We start from the raw sequence: 15,942 nt of genomic DNA on the forward strand, positions 1-15,942 counted from the left end.
AATGGAGCGAGCCCAGCTCCGCCCTCCGACACGCGCGCGAAAGGGAGGGGAGCCAAGAGAGGGAAGCGCCCGAGGAAGGCGGGGGCGGGACGGGTCCTCGGCCCCACCCAGATCCACAGACTCCTCCCTCCCCGTAGCCCCTCAGCGTGGGAGGGAGTCCTCCGGGATGTCTAGGGGCTTTGGGGGCTGGGTTGCGGGGCTGTCCCCTGACCGCGGGAAAGGGGAAGGCGAGACGCCTACATCTTTTCAGTTCCCATCTTCCCAGGTGAGCCACCCCACATCCCTCTTGTTACAAATCCGGCCCTGTGCCCCCCACCACCACCACCACCACTCCCACCACCAGGGAGACAGCTGAGTTCCCTCAATGCCTGTGAATTCCCACGATGGAGTTCACCTACATCCACCTCATGCTCTTTCCAGTGTCAAGGCTTCGTCATTTCCCTCCAAAACCACCACCCATCGGATCCCTGTCCATCAGGGCCCTCCCATCCCCCGACCTCACTAAATCCCACTCCCTTTTTTGCCCATTAAAATGGACACTGGGCTAGTGCTAGGCTGGTCATTCCACACTCCAGAAAGAGAAATTCTGTGTTTTATTCCAAGGCCTCTGCCCAATCCTACTCATTCCGGTCCATCTCTGCCCTGTCTCACATTCTCAGACTTCTGGGTAAGAAAGTCTTACTTGGAAGAGAAAGGATTTCTCAGGTTGAGACAGAGAAAGGCTAGAACTGTGGACTGCAAAAACAAAACTTGAAACCCAAGGGTATGGGCCTGGTGGGAGTTGGATAGAGGGCCACGGAGCAAGGAGCAGTGATAAGAGGCTCAAAATGCTCCCAAGAGTCAAAGAAGGAGCTGGCTGGAACCCCACACTTCTTGTGCCTGGTAACTTTCAAGGTTTTAGTTTGGATTTGGGTTTGGGTTTTGAAGGAAGGGAATGGGAGAAATGGGAGAAAACTGACATTTTATTAAGCATCTACATTTTATCTCACTAAAACCTTTCAACTCCCCAAGAAGTAAGCCTTATCTTGTTTTACTGTGAGACTTCAGGCTTAGAAGTATGCAGTTACAGTTAATAGAAAACATAGGGGAACATTATAACCACTCCCAGCGATATTCTGGGTACCTTGAGGGTGCTATCCTGCCATATATCCAGTCACCTGTTGCCTGCAGGAGCTTCATGGACAGCAGCACCATGGAGCTGGAGAAGCCCCACAGTTTTGGAGAGGCCACTCCTGATACAGCACCCACAATATTCAAGGGCCCCCACTAGGAAGTACAGGATCTTGAGATAAAGGAGGCCTGGCTTTTCAGACCAGAACAGAGAGCTTCTACCAGGGATCCAGGAGAAAGGCCATTATGAAAGGCTAAGAGAGCCAGTGGTCGCGTGGCGAAGGCATAACATAGGCAGAAACGATTTCTAAAGGCTTCCTGTCCCAGTGTCGTATACCGGCTGATGTTTTACAATCTAGAGAAACTTATCTCCAGAGCAGATGAACCTGTTTAGGGCCTGAACAGAGTAGCCTGGAGCTCAAGGTCCAGGAGGGGTGGGCAGCTTCACGGAGAAAGACACAAGGATGACAGAACACACAAATTCTGTGGGAGAAGAGAGTACTCACCATTCTACCGTGGTGAGGGTCCCGGCTGCCTGCTTTTCACTGTAAGGAGACATAAGAGTAAAGAACACCATTAACATTACCATGGAATCAACAAATGCTATATATATACACATCTACTCCTGAACTTCTCTACAATCCTTAATTCTCATTCCTCACCGAGAGTGCAGCCTCTCTACAAGTCACCATGCCAGACAGAGGCAATGGCAGGTACATGGGGAGAAAGCAACAAGTGATTCTGCAGGGTATGAAGTCAGCCACGGAGTTCTGGAGCAAGAATAAGTATCACCCAAGATTATTCAGCAGAATTCAAGAGTCCTGATTTCCAAGCCCAGAAGGAGAAGTGCAAAACACTCCAACCCCCTGTTCTTTGCGGGAGAACAAAAGAACTGCCACCTCTGATGAGACAGAGGCTGCTCAACCAGGACTCACTCCTGGCCCTGGTGGGGACATGAATCCACGGGAATGCTCTGCTGGCCTCTGAGACTGGGAGTAGTACCCACCTGACCTGTCTACTGGGGGCAGAGTCCAAGGCAGAGGGCAGAGGGAGGGGACCACAACCTGTGATCAGAAGGCAGCAGGGCTGCACAGGTCCTGCCGAGCTACTTGACACTAAGTGGGTTAGCGAGAGGAGGCCCACAATAAGGACAGAATCAGGCCTCGGAGACAGTACCTGTCAAATGGGCACAAGCAACAAATTTCAGGATGGGCCTCCTTGGCCCACTGAGGGCGCAAGGCCCGGTTTCACTGACACTTTCTTTCACGCCTGCTCTCTGAGCTCGGGCAGTCTCGTAGTACCCGCTTCTTCCCAGGGAGCAGGATAAAAGCCTCCATCTGTATTCCTGCCCACCACCCTGATCACAGCCCACGCTTCCTCATGGGACAGCCAGCCAGCGGCACGCCAAAGGTGCTGCCTCACCGCCCACTGGCACGCAGCCTCAGGGAAACGGAGGGAGAAACATGGACCAAGTCTGGGAGGCCCAGGGTTCCTAGACCTAAGGGATCTAGCCCTGGGGGTGTGGGGGGGAGGCGGGCCAGGGTGGCAGGGGAGCCCAGGTGCCCAGGTTCTAGGGGCGGAGCCTAAAGGCCCGGAGGCGGAGCCCCGAATGACAGAGGGCGGGGCTCACGAAAGCCGGTGGGGTCGGGGCGGAGCCGGGTAAGACGCGGTCTTTGCGGTTCCCAGACTGGCAGTACACGGGGCCCGGTGACTCACCCAGGCGGCGTCCGCCCGACCCTCCGAGGCCGCGCTCTCACCACTTCCGTCTCCCGCAGCTGCTGAGGCCGCGCAGCTACAACCCCACCACGGTGCCCCTCTCCCCAACCAATCGTATCCCTCGTCTGTGCCCGCCCTGGCCAATCGCCACCCCAAGTCCCGCCCTGTCTTCACCACGCAGCCACCGCCCTCACCCTTCACGCCGCTCATTGGTCAAGTTGGGCAGACGCCCTCCCAACCTTACCCTATCGGGTGCCCGAAGACAAGACTGTACCTGGAGGGATGAGGCGCGGGACTGGAGAAGAGATGCGACCAATGGGAAATCACAGCGCGTCCCTGCGGCAGCCAATGGGAAAGCAACAAAAGCGGGGCTGCTGGCTAAGGCTCCAGGGGCCGGAAGTAGGAGAGGCTCGTCGCCTACTGGTAGCGCAATTGAAGGCGGGGCCTTGTAGGGTCACAGGCCCTTACAGTCACTTCCGGTGACGACCTCTCCTTGGGAATATTTGTCAGAAAGGTCTCCCGTCCCCCTTCAGTCTATCCATTTCCCGTCTTGGTTTCGCGGCGGCCATCCCATCCCAAAGCGGAAAGGGAGGAGAGGCCCCGCAGGCTAAGAGGAGGAGGAGGGCTGGGCCTGAGGCTCCGTCTCTCTCTCCTCCGCCTGCGGCGGGGTTTTCCCTCTTCCGCGTTTTGACCCTCACTTTTCATCGGCGAACGCGCCCTGCCGTCCTTCATGACCTGCATGGCTCCGTCAGTCCAGAGTAAAGACCTCACGTCTGAGAGAGGAAATCCGGACCTGAGACTGCCATTAGCTAGCTGCCACCGCCTAGTCTGTGCTGGGAGTGGTGAATGGGACTGCCCCGAGGACCCGGCTCTTCGCTCCTCCCTTCCTCTCCTGGGGAGCCAGACCGGACCGCAGGGCGGAGTGCGGCCGCTGGGGGGCGTCGTGGCCGCGGTCACCACGAACCCTGACAGAAATGGAGAACAGTTGTTGATTCAGAGTCTCAACAGATGGCTTGAGTTTGGAGTGGGCCCCAGTGCTTTAATGCCAGCTCCCGCAGCCAAAATGTTTTCACGTGTCTGCTTATAGAACGCTGGAACTTCTCCTGCAGTTAGTAAATTCCATGAGAACAGGAACCTGGCCTGGGTCTAGAACAGTGTCTGCATCCTAGGAGATGCCTAATAAGCATTAAATGCTGAGCTCTTCCAGGGCAGTGGCTTCTTGGTTCATCTCCAGCGTTTACAGTAGTGTTTGGTGATCGCAGCGGTTTCCACATTTGTTCAGTGCTCTGTCACAGCTTCCTAGCGTACAGAGCTTAATTCTGTGTATCCCTTTCCCCAAATCAGGGGAAACAGGAAGGCAGGAGGCTGCATGCAGTCAATTCCATGTTTTCCCAAAGGCAGATATCAGATCCAAAACTCCATAGAACTGAATGTACTATGTGGAAAAAATGGAGAGGCCCAGGCCCAGATAGGAGAGGCAGGAGAGAGATTGCTAAGTAAAAAAGAGGGGCCAGACTATTCTAGGCAGGGACTGAAGCCTGTCATGGGAGAGGAAATTTCCCCTACTCCCCCCTTCCCTCCTAGAAGCCATAATCCAGCACCCTCCTCCAGAAGCCTATCAAAGCTGGGTCCTAGGATCTTCTTGATCTCCGGGAGGTGGTAGAGATACAGACAGTGACACCGGGAGCCACTATATATTTGTTAAACTTTATTTCCTCTGAGTCTCTGGGAGGCAGCAGGGATGTAAGGCGAAGTGGCAGTAGCTGCAGGGGCCTGAGCAGAGCTGGTGCTGGAAGGGGCCGGCATGGGCAAAACGAAGAGGAGAAGATTTAAATATCCAGGGCTGACAGTCAGCTAGTGGGTCTCCTTCATCTGTCTTTGGATTTTGTGCAGCATCTCCTGCATCCGCCGCAGCTGGAACAGGCACATGGCATCAAAATGGGTACTTTTAGAGCAGGGGTCCTCAAACTTTTTAAACAGGGGGCCAGTTCACTGTCCCTCAGACCGTTGGAGGGCCGGACTATAGTTTTAAAAAAAACTATGAACAAATTCCTATGCACACTGCACATATCTTATTTTGAAGTAAAAAAAACAAAACGGGAACAAATACAATATTTGTATTTGCATGTGGCCCGCGGGCCGTAGTTTGAGGACCCCTGTTTTAGAGAGTCCTCTCGTGTTGGGGAAGTGTTCCCACGCTCTGATCCCTTGAGCCAGGGGTAGCCTGGGGTGTGCCAGAGACCCTGGGTAGAAGCACTAATCCACCAATGCAGGACACAGATATGCACCAGGGCCAGGGATCTTCCTATTCCCAAACCAAGAGACACTAAGGTTTATGATCAAGCAGGGGACCTCCCAGGCTGTCAACCCCATACCGCTCTCACCTCCTCATCTTTCTCTCGGATCAGCCTTTCAGTTTCTGGATCTGTCCCTGGTGGGACAGCAGGGATGGGGAAGTCGGTACCACTCTCTCGAGTCAATTTGCTAAGGGAAAGGGAAAGGGGGCTTGGTAAGGCTAAGGGGACCCCAACACCTGCTTGGATTGAGGTGTTGTAGAAGAGGAAGGGCTCAGTCTCACCCAAAGTTGTGCTTGGGATTCCCCCCTGCCAGCTCTGCCCTGGCTTTTGACCATACTTGCGATTCCGTTCTTTCACCACCAGGCGGGTCATGCTCTGGATACACTGTGCCCGGTAGTTCTCATAATGTGTCTCCCGTGTCACATCCTTCAAGTCCTGCATGTGAGTACGCACCAGCATTGTCCTCAGCTTCACAAAGTCGCAGTGCCCTGGGTTTTCCACTGCATAGCAAGGCTAGGGGTCAGCCAGGGGCATGGGTAGGGGAGAGTCACTGAGGGCAAGGAGGTTCCCTGGTCACAAGCTCAGTGCTTTACCTTCCACGATGCCCCAAGGGTAGAGACGGCCCCTGACTCGTCGCCCTCTGGCCTCTACCACAGTGTTGCTGCCAATTACGGCAAATGGGATGCTTTCCTGGAAGAAGTTTGGGGTGTCTGTCAACACCCCCCTGCCCCCATTCTCACCTGTTCCTCTCCACCTATGTCTTCATCATCTCTGTTCCTCTCTAGGAAACCAGGGTCCTCTCCCACCCCAAACACCCCACCCTTATATAGAATTCTACTTCTTTGTTCTGCCCAGAAGAAACAAGATGGGAAAGGGATGCCCTGGGGTGGCCACACCTTTAGGGCTTGGTCCTGTAATTTGAAGTCCTCATCCTCATCGGAGTCACAGTCTGGGAACTGGTAGATCTTGATTCCAAAGTGCTCTATCTCCTCCCGGATCTGGCAAACACATGAGGGGCCCACAGTTCTGGGGACCCCATCCTTCCCAGAAGCCCACCTGCTCCCCTCCCTGCACCAGCTCCCCTCACTTTGCGTTTCTTGTGCTCCACTTCAGGAGGTGTCAGTGTGTCCGCCTTAGCCAAGATAGGCACGATGTTGACCCGCTGATGCAGGGCCCTCATGAATTCAACATCCAATGGCCGGAGCCTGGGGAACAGGAATCTGTGACCACCTGCCTGTGGCAGCCCTGCCCCTGGTGCTCTCGGCCGATTCCCTTGGCAGCACCCGGTGGTGTCAGGAGCCTCAGGCTCGGACCATACCCGTGGCCGAAGGGTGAGATGAAGTACAGGCAGCAGTGCACCCTGTTGTCTTGGATGTTCTTGCGGTTCAGGCCACTCTCATCTCGGAAATACTGCTCAAACTGCTGGTCGATGTATTCTGCCACAGGCTTCCAGCTGGGACAGGGACAGACAAGCAGAGAAACTGTGGGAGTGGGGGCTGCCTAGTGAGCTCTGGGGCTGCAGAGTAGCCCCCACCCTGAGCAGTGTTTTCAAGACTTGGTTATTCCCTGGCTTGCTTCACTACTTCTTCAGGGAGGTACCTGGTGGGACAGGGGTGCATCCCATGTCCTGACAGAAAACAGGCTAAGCACAGAGGCGGAGTTCAATAAATACTAGTTTGATGGGAGGAAAAGAGCCCAGGTGACAAAGCAACTGGGGGAAACCAAGGCAGCCCTAAGTCAGGTTCATGGTCCAGCCTCTCCTCCACCTCTTCAAACCTACTCCATCCTTCAAGGCCATATCCAAGAACCATCTTTTCCACCAAGTCTCCTTTGATTACACTAACGCACACTCTCCCCTTCTCTTCACCACACAGTGAGATAGATGGTAGGTAGGCAGGTAGGTAGGTAGGTAAATAGATAGACAGATAGGTAGAAAAACTGAGGTTCTTGAAAATATATATTATAGAGAGATTATATAATCTCACTCTGTGGTAAAGAGAATGGGGGCACATACAAATTTATGTATCTATAGATATAGATTCAAGAACCTCAATTTTCCAGTACTTTCCTCTTCTTTTATCTCATTGAATCCTCACTGATAGGTGACCTGATTAGAGGACATTCTGAGCATCATCACTGTCATTTTATACATGAAGGAACTAAATCCAGAGCAGCTAAGAGATTTGATCCTGATCATCTTTGTTGGGAAATTCTCTACCCAACGGGGTCCCTGGCTTTCTGATTTTCAGCTCAGTGTGTTTATCACTACATTGCCTGACCCATTTACTAATTTGTTACCCAACTGATGCACCTATTAGAGAACTACTGCTCCCCACTCCCCACTGCCACTGCCACTGCCACTAGACTACAAGCATTTCGGGGACAAGGATCATTCATACTTGTTCTGCATCCCTTAAAACGTCAAACACAGGCTGGACACCTAGTATATGCTCAATAAATTCTTGCTGGTTGACTAAATGAGTATATGTGGAGGAGCACGGAGCACAGTCAGCTGTGAGATGCCAGGCAAATACAATATTATTATTATGGACAATAAGAGGAGGGGCCAGGTATTGGTTGGAGCTAGAGTTGCAGGGCAAGCCCAGTTTGCTGAGACATATTCCTGGAGCAGGAAGAGTGATGTTGACATGGAGGCCACCTCAATCCATCAGGAATAGTTGTGGAGACCACAAAACATGTACTAGCACAGTGATGCAGGAAGAATGTAAGAAATGGCCCTTCCCTCAAGGCTTAGACTGTGAAACTGAAGATGAACCAGTGTGCTGAGCCAAAGTCCATGCTGTGATGATGAAGAATGTAATGAAGGTTCAGAGCACAGAAAGGTCTGGAAGGGTCTGATTAGCCTGTGAGGTGATTATCCAGGGTCAGCTGCATGGGCGTGCGACCTGTGTAGTCACACAGGGGCGAGGTGTACTGGTTTGATTCTCTGTGACCATCTAGAAGTTCTTAATAATTTTGAACAAGGGGCCCCACATTTTAATTTTGCACTGGTCCTGCAATTATCATCTTAAAATTCATGAGTATAATGTAAACAGCCCTTTACAGGTTCCAATGTACATTTACGTGCATCATTCTAGGCCAGTGATGGCGAACCTTTTGAGCTCGGCGTGTCAGCATTTTGAAAAACCCTAACTTAACTCTGGTGCCGTGTCACATATAGAAATTTTTTGATATTTGCAACCATAGTAAAACAAAGATTTATATTTTTGATATTTATTTGATATACCTAAATGCCATTTAACAAAGAAAAATCAACCAAAAAAATGAGTTCGCGTGTCACCTCTGACACGCGTGTCATAGGTTCGCCATCACTGTCCTAGATGATTTTCAGATCAACTGGGTGAGGGGTAAAGGCCAGTGTTTTTCAATGGAAGAAGTAGGGATGCAGTTATTTGCTCAAGACTGTGCAAGACTTGAACTCTCCGTTTAGAGGTCTTAGCACTACCCTGCCTAACTTCTTCATCAAAGGCACCACCCTTTCTCCTGTCTTTATCACTCATTCTCCTCCTCATCTACTCACTCAGATCTGACCATTATCCCTCCAGTTGCTGAAAAAAGCAAAAAAAAAACAACAACAAAAAAACACACACACACAAAAAACAAAAAGCAGGGATGTTGGGGGTGGGAGATGGTATGGCAAAGTCACCCTTTCTTTTAGCTGGTAGCCTAGAGTGTGCCTGGAGTTTAAATGAAGTTCCACTTTTCCCCCTTTGTCTCTTCTTTCTCCCCTTCCATTTACTCCTCCCTCCATTTCACTCTCACCCCTTTAATAACTCTAGTTTGTGGCACCTAAAGTGTTGCTGTAAAAGGAGAGGAAGAAGGTAGGGAGACGTTTATTGAGCACTTACTATATGTCAGTCCCTGTTCTACATGTTTTCACATGTGTTTGCTTGTTTGAGGCTCTTCTTTCTTATCTTGTGTCCTCACTCCCATTATAGAATGACGGGTCAGAGTCAGAAGGAACATTAGAGATCATCTATTCCAATCCTTTCCCTCTCGCTTTACACAGACAGCTTCCAGAAAGGAGCCGTGGCATGCTCAAGGTCACAACCCTCTTCCTCCTGACAATTTTGAATACGTCTGTGCCTATGTGTGCACCTGGGTGTGTGTATGGAACAGGTGGTAGGTGGGGAGGCAGCTGGGGTTGTGCTTGGTCAGACATACCACTCTGTGTTGTTGACTGCATCCCCGAAGCCTGGTGTGTCCACAATGGTGAGCCGCAGCTTCACGCCCTTCTCTTCTATGTCTACTGCATGCTTAGTGATCTCCACAGTCTGCATTATCCGCTCTGGAGAAGAGGGAAACTGAGGCCAGGGCAAGGACCTGCCCCATCAGGATAAACTGCCCACCCCAACCAGCTCGGCTGCCCAGACTGCCTCATCCACACTGCCCCCCTTCCAACCCCGAGGCTGCCGGGGGCCTGTTCTCTGGGAACCAGCAAGGAGCACATTTCCCAACACAGGAAATGCCGGTGGCTGTTGGCTCTGGCCCCAGCCTCTTGCTGCTCTCTGCTCTTTTCTTGGATTCCTGGAATCCTTTGGGGGTCAGAGACTCACTCAAAGGGCAGGATTCTGGTCCCTGCCCTGCCTCGGCACCCAAGTCTTTAGGGAGCTGGCTGGGGGGCTGCCAGGCTAGATAGGCCTGTAGAGAGATGCTGTCAGTCTAGAAGCCATGGTTTCCTGTGTGCCGGGGAAGGCCCCATCCCCCAGACTCTGGAATGAGTTTGTTTTCCTAAGTCAGGTCTGCCTGCTGGTCATGCTCCCTCGCTTCCTTACCTTCAGCACTGAGGAGTCTCCGGTCCCTGTGGAGATCCGTGAGGAAGAGGCTATTGACAAGAGTGGATTTCCCCAGGCCAGATTCTCCTGATGGGGGAGAGAGGACAGAAGTACCAAGTCAGAAGATGAGATCTGTAGCCAAGAGACAACCCCACAAGATCAAGGTGTGAGGGGAGCTGCTGCTTATTTAATTTGGATGAGATGAACCAAACCATGGCATTTTAGAGCTGAAAGGAAACAGAACAGCTTGTCCAGCCTTCTCATTTGAATGAGGCCCAGAGAGGGTCAGAGATGGCCCAAGGTCCCTCAGAAAAAGGCAAATAAAAGAAACCTGTTGGTGAAGTGTTCTTTGCACCACTTTACCCTGAGCACAATTTCGGGCACCCATGGCTCCTAGCTATTTTGCAAAAAGGGATAGCCGCTTGCTGCTTTCCCCTTCTCTACCACATACACACCATCCCCACCTGAAAAACCCCAGCCCAGCCCAGCCCGGCCCCCACTCTACCTGCCACCATGAGGGTAAAGTCAAAGCCTTTCTTCACGGACTTGCGGTGAACTTGATTGGGGAGGGTCGCAAAGCCCACATACTCCTTGTCATCCTAGTGTCAGGGAGATGGAGTGTATCAGGGAGAGCAAGAGGCAGCAGGGTCCCCAAGACCTAACACAGGCCTTCTCCCTCCCTCCTTAGTCTTTGCCCAGCCTTAGAGGAGCAGGGCCAGACTCCACCAGCTGGGTTGCTGATCCTGCTGATACTGTCAGTTTTCAATACATATTGGAGCCAACACACAGAGCTGGGGCCACACAGGACAGAGAGAAGCCCTAGCTCAACATGCATAAACATGTGTGCACCCACACACGCGCACACACGTGCATATGCACACGCTCACACCGGGTTCTCTCTGCTCCCTCCCTGGGTCTTCCTGCACCAGCCCACTGAAAAGTAAGGACAGGACTGGTGGCTCTACCTCAGAGGAGTCATAGGGATCAAGCTTGCCCCACGGGCTGCGGGGCCGGGCTGAGGCTGAGGCTGAGGGGCTGAGAGGGGCTGAGGCAGGGAAGTACTGCTGGCTGTCAGAGGGGTGGGGCCACAGGGGGGTTCTCAAATCCAGGTCATCTTGATAGAGGTCTGGGGCCTGGGGCCTTGGCTCCGGAACTTGGGGCCTGGACACCCAGGTCTTGGCCTCTGGTTGGTGGCAGCTCTCATTTCCTGGGAAATCCTTCACGAACTTGTTCAGACTTATATCATCCGTTTCCTCCAGGAAGCGCTTGATCTGGGGGTTTGGGGTGGGGTGGGGTGGGGTAGGCGGGTAGGTGGCAGGAAGGGAAGAATGAAGGAGGAAGACAGGAGAAGGCAAGAGGAAGAGAGGAAAGTGCTTGTGGTTAAAAGGCAAAGAAGCAGCCAAGCCAGAAGTATTCATCCTCCCTCCCTCCCTCACCTGTTCACACACAGGTCTGAGATGCCAGGAGAGGCCCCAGGGTCCAGGAGCAACTCCCGGCAGCCCTGAAGCCTAGCAAGGGCTCTTGAGAACTGAGTAGCTCCAGTCCTGAGCCCCCGCTCAACCAGGTGCTGGCTGAGGCTGCCCTTCCTGGGGGTCTGGCCAAGCTGGGGTCAGGAATTCCCCCAAAGGCCGGAAAGTCAGACTGACTAAGGGGAGCAGATAGAGGCATCAGAGCTGAGAGGAGACTGTGGCACAGGAGTCCAGGAGAGTGCCTAGAGTCAGAGGGGCAGGGGCAAGAGGGCAGGAGGGAAGAGAGAAGGGAGCTGCCAGCCATGCCGCAAGAACCAGCAGGGAGCTCCATGCCTCCTGCCACTGCAAGTCAGGGAGCTCTGGGACTGACAAGCAGACTCCGCTGGGAGTGCTCACTCCCAGGGCTCACTGCCCGGAGCTCAGTACAGCTGACCTGACTCCCTCTTATTCCAGACAATGAACCACACCAGAGCCTGGGCCTGGGCCCCAGGGGAGAAGGATGAACCTGCCAGTGGATGCTGTGTATGGGTGGAGGGAGTCTAGGAGGGACCAGGCGATGTAGAATGGGAGGACACTCAGATTGCAAATGTGAGGGACATCTAGGGGGAAGCACCCCTCAGTTGCCCTTTATCCCCTTTGCCTGGAGCAGGGCTTTACCCAGCAATGCCGAGGGGATCTGGCCTGAACTGGGAACCACAGGGATGGTGGGCAGAGAATGGCTGGTTCCTCTGTAGAGACCAGTTCCAGCTTAGAAGAGAGGCCGCTCCCCTCCCTCTTAACCTCAGCTCTAGACCCGAAAGCTTCCTCTCTCCTTTGGGGGACAGCGCCCTTTGTGGGGTGCCTGGCAGTGCTGGGCTCAGCTCTGCCTTACAATAGCCACGTGCCACCCGAGACAATGGACAAGGGCCGGCTTCAGAGGCTGACTCAAGGACAAAGGGATGGCCATGCCAGTGGGGGCTACCCTGGACCACTGTGGCATCCCAGCCAGGGTTGGAGGAGGTAAGATGGCCACAGTCTCCCTGCAGGTCCCCATTTTACAAGGGGAAAAACTGAGGGGCGGACTCACACACCGCTAGGTTTGTGCCAGGGGGAAGGGGTTGAGATAGGGAGGCTAGAGGGAAAATCCCCTCAGAGTGACTTCCAGGCTGTCGCCTCCAAAGTCCCCACACCTGCTTGTAGCCATAGTCTCCAGGGCTCGCCCGGATCGGGGAGGAAAAGAGGCCCTTTAGCCTGAAACTGGAACCAGCATGAGGGGGCTTACTGACCAGAAGAGGCTGTCCTGAGGCACAGCCTGACCTTATAGGCTTTTCTCACCCCTATTATTTATAGGGTCCAGTTAACGTTTGTTGCCCAGTGATTAATTGTGCCCCTTTCCACTCTCAAAAGTCTCCCAGCTTGGATGGATGATGAGTTATATGGCTGGGGCTAGAGGCAGGGGGGAGGAGAAGCAGGTCTTGTTTGCTGACAGCTAAAAAGTCTGGGGAATTCCAGGAAATCCTGCCCCTTGTACAACCTCGCAGTGGCCCAGCAGTTGGTCTGGGCATTAGATCAAGGGGGAGAGAGGACTATGCTCCCCTGATCTCCACAGGGTGCTGAGCAGGGAAGAGAGAGGGAAGGCACCAATGGAGACCCCCCCTCCACCCCACTCTCCCCCAGCAGAGCCTGCAGGGAGCCAGCACCATTCTCCCTGCCACCCCTGGCTGCTCATCAGCATGGAGGCTGCCCACAGGGGCTCTAGACAAGGAGTCAGGACACCAGGGTCCCCCCCTCCTGCCTGTCCTTCCCCACCCCCAGCTCTGCCAATGACCAAATATCATTTTCTGACTTGGAGCCCCAATCCCAGACAAGGCAGGGGGAAGACGGGTCAGGCCCACCCATCTCCCAGAACAGCACCTTACCCCAGCTTCAGTCCTGTCCTCAGGGACAGAGCTGCCTTGACATCCCATTGAACGGTCCATGTCCCACGCTTCGGACTCCCTGTCGGCAAGCTCTAGGTCTAATTGTATCCCTCAGGCAAAGTTCCTCACACACAGACACAGCCTGGTCTTGACGCTCTTGTTGTAATCCTGTGCCCTGGCTTGCTCCTTTCCCTTTCTATGTAACCCCCCTGTCTCTGTCAGGGGCCAAAAAAGCCTGTGGAATGTCCTTCCCCACCCCCTCGTCCTCCCCTTTCCTTGGCTCCCACCCTCCAAGGACAGCTCAGCTGCAGCAGGATCACTGGGTTTCTCTGCAGTTCCCTCCTCCTCTGATTGGCTGCCCCAGGATGCCTGCCGGCTGCCTACCCTGGTGGGCACAGCACCAGCCTCCCAAGTCTGTCTGCAGCACAGGTTCTTGATCTACTTGACCTCTCCTGTTAACCTCCAAGGGCACCGAGACCTGTTCAGAGGGTCATGAGCTATCCCCAAGGTGACCTGGCCCAGATGTACACGGGGCTGGCTATCCAGGAGACCCCACTCCCAGAGTCCAATCTCTCTCTCTCATCCTAACTTTAAGCCGTGCTGAAGTAGGGTGGGATGTCCTATAATCCCCTGGCCATAGGGTCTCATGGAAGTGGATCCAGTTTTCTTCCCAAGAGTCCCTTGTGTTTTTCCAGCAGAAAACCCCACTATCTTCAGAAATCTGCGCCTAGATTCCCCTGCAGAGAGCCCCAGAAGGGCTCCTCCCACCTAAAGATGCCCTTGGGGACATGTGTCCCTCCATCACTGGCAGAAAGGCAGTGGGGCAGCTGCTAGCACTTGGTCTCTGAGGGGCATGAGTTCAGGCCAACAGGAGGCTGGCATCCCAGTGGTTTTAAAGTTGACAATTAGGTGGGAGACAAATTGAGGGGCCTGGCTGGGAGTGTGCAGATGGAGCACTTGAGTAGGAGTCAGGAGCCCAGTGTTTCTGGTTTGGCCAGAAACACCCTTTGTGATTTTGAACAGTGTTTTAATTTCAGGGCCTTAATATCCAATTGTGAATGGCCCTTCCTTGACTCCCAGGAAGGCTAGGGAGAGAAAGCACTCCCGGGTGAGATACCTCAGACTGCTTTGAACCTGAGGAGAGAGGGTGCATCAGAAACCTCAGGATGGTTATTAATGTTGGCCTGTCCTTTTTGCATGCAAATTAACCCCCCCTGGGGTTCCTGGGCTGGTGAGTTCTCCCCACTGATCTCCTTTCAAAAAGAGACCCTCACAGAGGAGGCTGGTTGGACATGAACCGGTCAGTCTGAGGACTGGGCTGGCTTCAGATCAGGGGCGTGAGGCTGAGGACTGTGGGGTGGGGGGTGTCTTTAATTAGGGAGGAACAGGGTGGCCTCAGCCAAGTTGAAAGCACCAAGACCTCAGCTGAACTGAACTTAGTGTGTGGCGGAAAAAGCCCCTCTTGGCTTCTGCTGCACTTGGCACTGGGGACAATCAGTGCTCCCCCAGGCTTCCATCTCCGGAACCATCCGTCTGTCCGTCCCCATGTGGGGAGAAGGATGGAGGCAGGGATAAAGACAGACACCACTTGGCCTCTCCCAGGAACCCCCCTGTGGGGGAAAGTCACAGGGTCACCAAGACTTCCTGGCCAAGACTTGGGCCTCAGCCTGGACACAGCTTGAGAGACAAGAGCCCAAAAGGGTGGCCTTTCCAGACCCAGAAACTTCTGATTCCCTGGGGCCCAGGAAGCTCCCTTCTGGAGGCTGCCCACAGCCAACATCCTGCCCCACACGCTGGTCACAGATCTCCTCCCGCTGTAAACAGCCTGTGCCTCCCAAGGCAGAAGGCAAAGGCGGGGGGGCTTCCAGACTGCGAGGAGAAGCTGGCACCGGGCCTGAGGCCCTGACACCTGGCATAGGGTGCTTGTGGCAGGCTCTGGCAACAGTGGCAGGAGAAGAGCGGGCCAAACATCCAAACTTCCCACCTGGGGGCCTCCAAGGAGGCGGCTGGGCTACTGTTTCTCCTCCCACTACAGGCAGGTGGCAGGAATGAGTTCCTCCCACCCCCCACCACTGCAGAGGGACCTGGTTTGGAAGGGGGAGGGAGGGTGCAGGATGCTGCAGGAGGAAGCTTTCCCTTGGTTTCTCTCTCAGAAGTAAAGGGATACAGCTGATCCCACCGAGTAGGAGTCTCTGGCGGAGCGCCCTGTGGGGCAGAGGGCTCAATGCCGCCCTTGCCAGGCTGTGGAAGGAGGGCCCAAGAGGCTTCTCATCCCTCTTGAAGAGGCAGGAACTGTCTGTGGGCCTCCTCTGTGTGTTTTCCAGAGGAAGTTGGTGCCGGCCCCGAGCCTAGGAAAGCCGGGTGAGGAGGGGTCACCCAGGTAATAGCTGACCCCAGCAAGGGCGGGGAAGCTCACCTCGGCTCATCGCTGCCGCGCCCTCCCCGGCAAAGCATGCGCTTATCAGCCGGCGCTCCCCAAACCCCACCACGGACCCACCCCTTCGTCCAAGAACACGGGCAGCACCCCGGGGGTCGGGGTCCGCTGCTAGCGGCTCAGATCAGGAATAGAAACTTGGGAGCGGCGACAGAGCAGTGCCTGCCTATGCCCACGGCCGGCAACGGCGCCTCCCGCCCGGCACATCAAGGCTGCGGCGCC

General features: G+C 54.2%; 2 protein-coding genes across 8 annotated transcripts in view; both read right to left on the reverse strand.

Annotated features, from left to right (window-relative positions):
* The window catches only part of MTMR4 (myotubularin related protein 4), a 24,450-nt gene extending 20,265 nt beyond the window's left edge, over nucleotides 1-4,185 (reverse strand). For 2 of the 5 annotated variants that reach the window (XM_014529871.1, XM_014529856.1), the window contains exons 1-2: nucleotides 2,827-2,941; nucleotides 1,617-1,655 (exon numbers count right to left, since the gene is read on the reverse strand). In XM_014529871.1, coding sequence (XP_014385357.1) covers nucleotides 1,617-1,619 — 3 coding nt within the window. In that variant the 5' untranslated portion in view covers nucleotides 1,620-1,655; nucleotides 2,827-2,941. Of the gene's footprint in view, nucleotides 1-1,616; nucleotides 1,656-1,772; nucleotides 2,081-2,286; nucleotides 2,563-2,826; nucleotides 2,942-3,100 lie in introns of those variants that run through there. The other 3 variants (XM_014529864.1, XM_014529868.1, XM_014529860.1) reach the window with 3 other exon arrangements.
* Nucleotides 4,186-4,512: 327 nt separating this feature from the next.
* Nucleotides 4,513-13,753, reverse strand: SEPT4 (septin 4). Of its 3 annotated transcripts, XM_005858368.2 has the most exons (12): nucleotides 13,287-13,753; nucleotides 10,885-11,190; nucleotides 10,425-10,518; nucleotides 9,920-10,006; nucleotides 9,309-9,432; nucleotides 6,442-6,576; nucleotides 6,211-6,328; nucleotides 6,020-6,121; nucleotides 5,717-5,813; nucleotides 5,461-5,623; nucleotides 5,211-5,310; nucleotides 4,513-4,740 (listed from the first exon to the last, which is right to left on the reverse strand). In XM_005858368.2, the coding sequence occupies exons 1-12, from the start codon at nucleotides 13,344-13,346 to the stop codon at nucleotides 4,681-4,683; spliced, it is 1,446 nt and encodes a 481-aa protein (XP_005858430.1). In that variant the 5' UTR covers nucleotides 13,347-13,753; the 3' UTR covers nucleotides 4,513-4,680. The 3 variants fall into 3 exon arrangements, with proteins under 3 accessions (XP_005858430.1, XP_014385362.1, XP_005858431.1); XM_014529876.1 differs by having other exon boundaries at nucleotides 4,515-4,740; nucleotides 5,211-5,623; XM_005858369.2 differs by lacking the exon at nucleotides 10,885-11,190 and having other exon boundaries at nucleotides 4,515-4,740; nucleotides 13,287-13,442.
* Between the last annotated feature and the right edge of the window lie 2,189 nt (nucleotides 13,754-15,942).

The sequence above is a fragment of the Myotis brandtii genome, unplaced genomic scaffold (genome assembly GCF_000412655.1).
Source record: "Myotis brandtii unplaced genomic scaffold, ASM41265v1 scaffold1170, whole genome shotgun sequence".
NCBI classification, from domain to species: domain Eukaryota; kingdom Metazoa; phylum Chordata; class Mammalia; order Chiroptera; family Vespertilionidae; genus Myotis; species Myotis brandtii.

Excerpts from the sequence above, each read along its gene's own strand:
- SEPT4 (XM_014529876.1), bottom strand. The coding sequence starts at position 13,346 with ATGGACCGTTCAATGGGATGTCAAGGCAGCTCTGTCCCTGAGGACAGG. Across the intron at positions 6,329-6,441 it reads ATCTCACCCTTCGGCCACGG|GCTCCGGCCATTGGATGTTG; the intron begins GTATGGTCCGAG and ends CCTGTTCCCCAG. Across the intron at positions 5,814-6,019 it reads TACAGGACCAAGCCCTAAAG|GAAAGCATCCCATTTGCCGT; the intron begins GTGTGGCCACCC and ends AACTTCTTCCAG.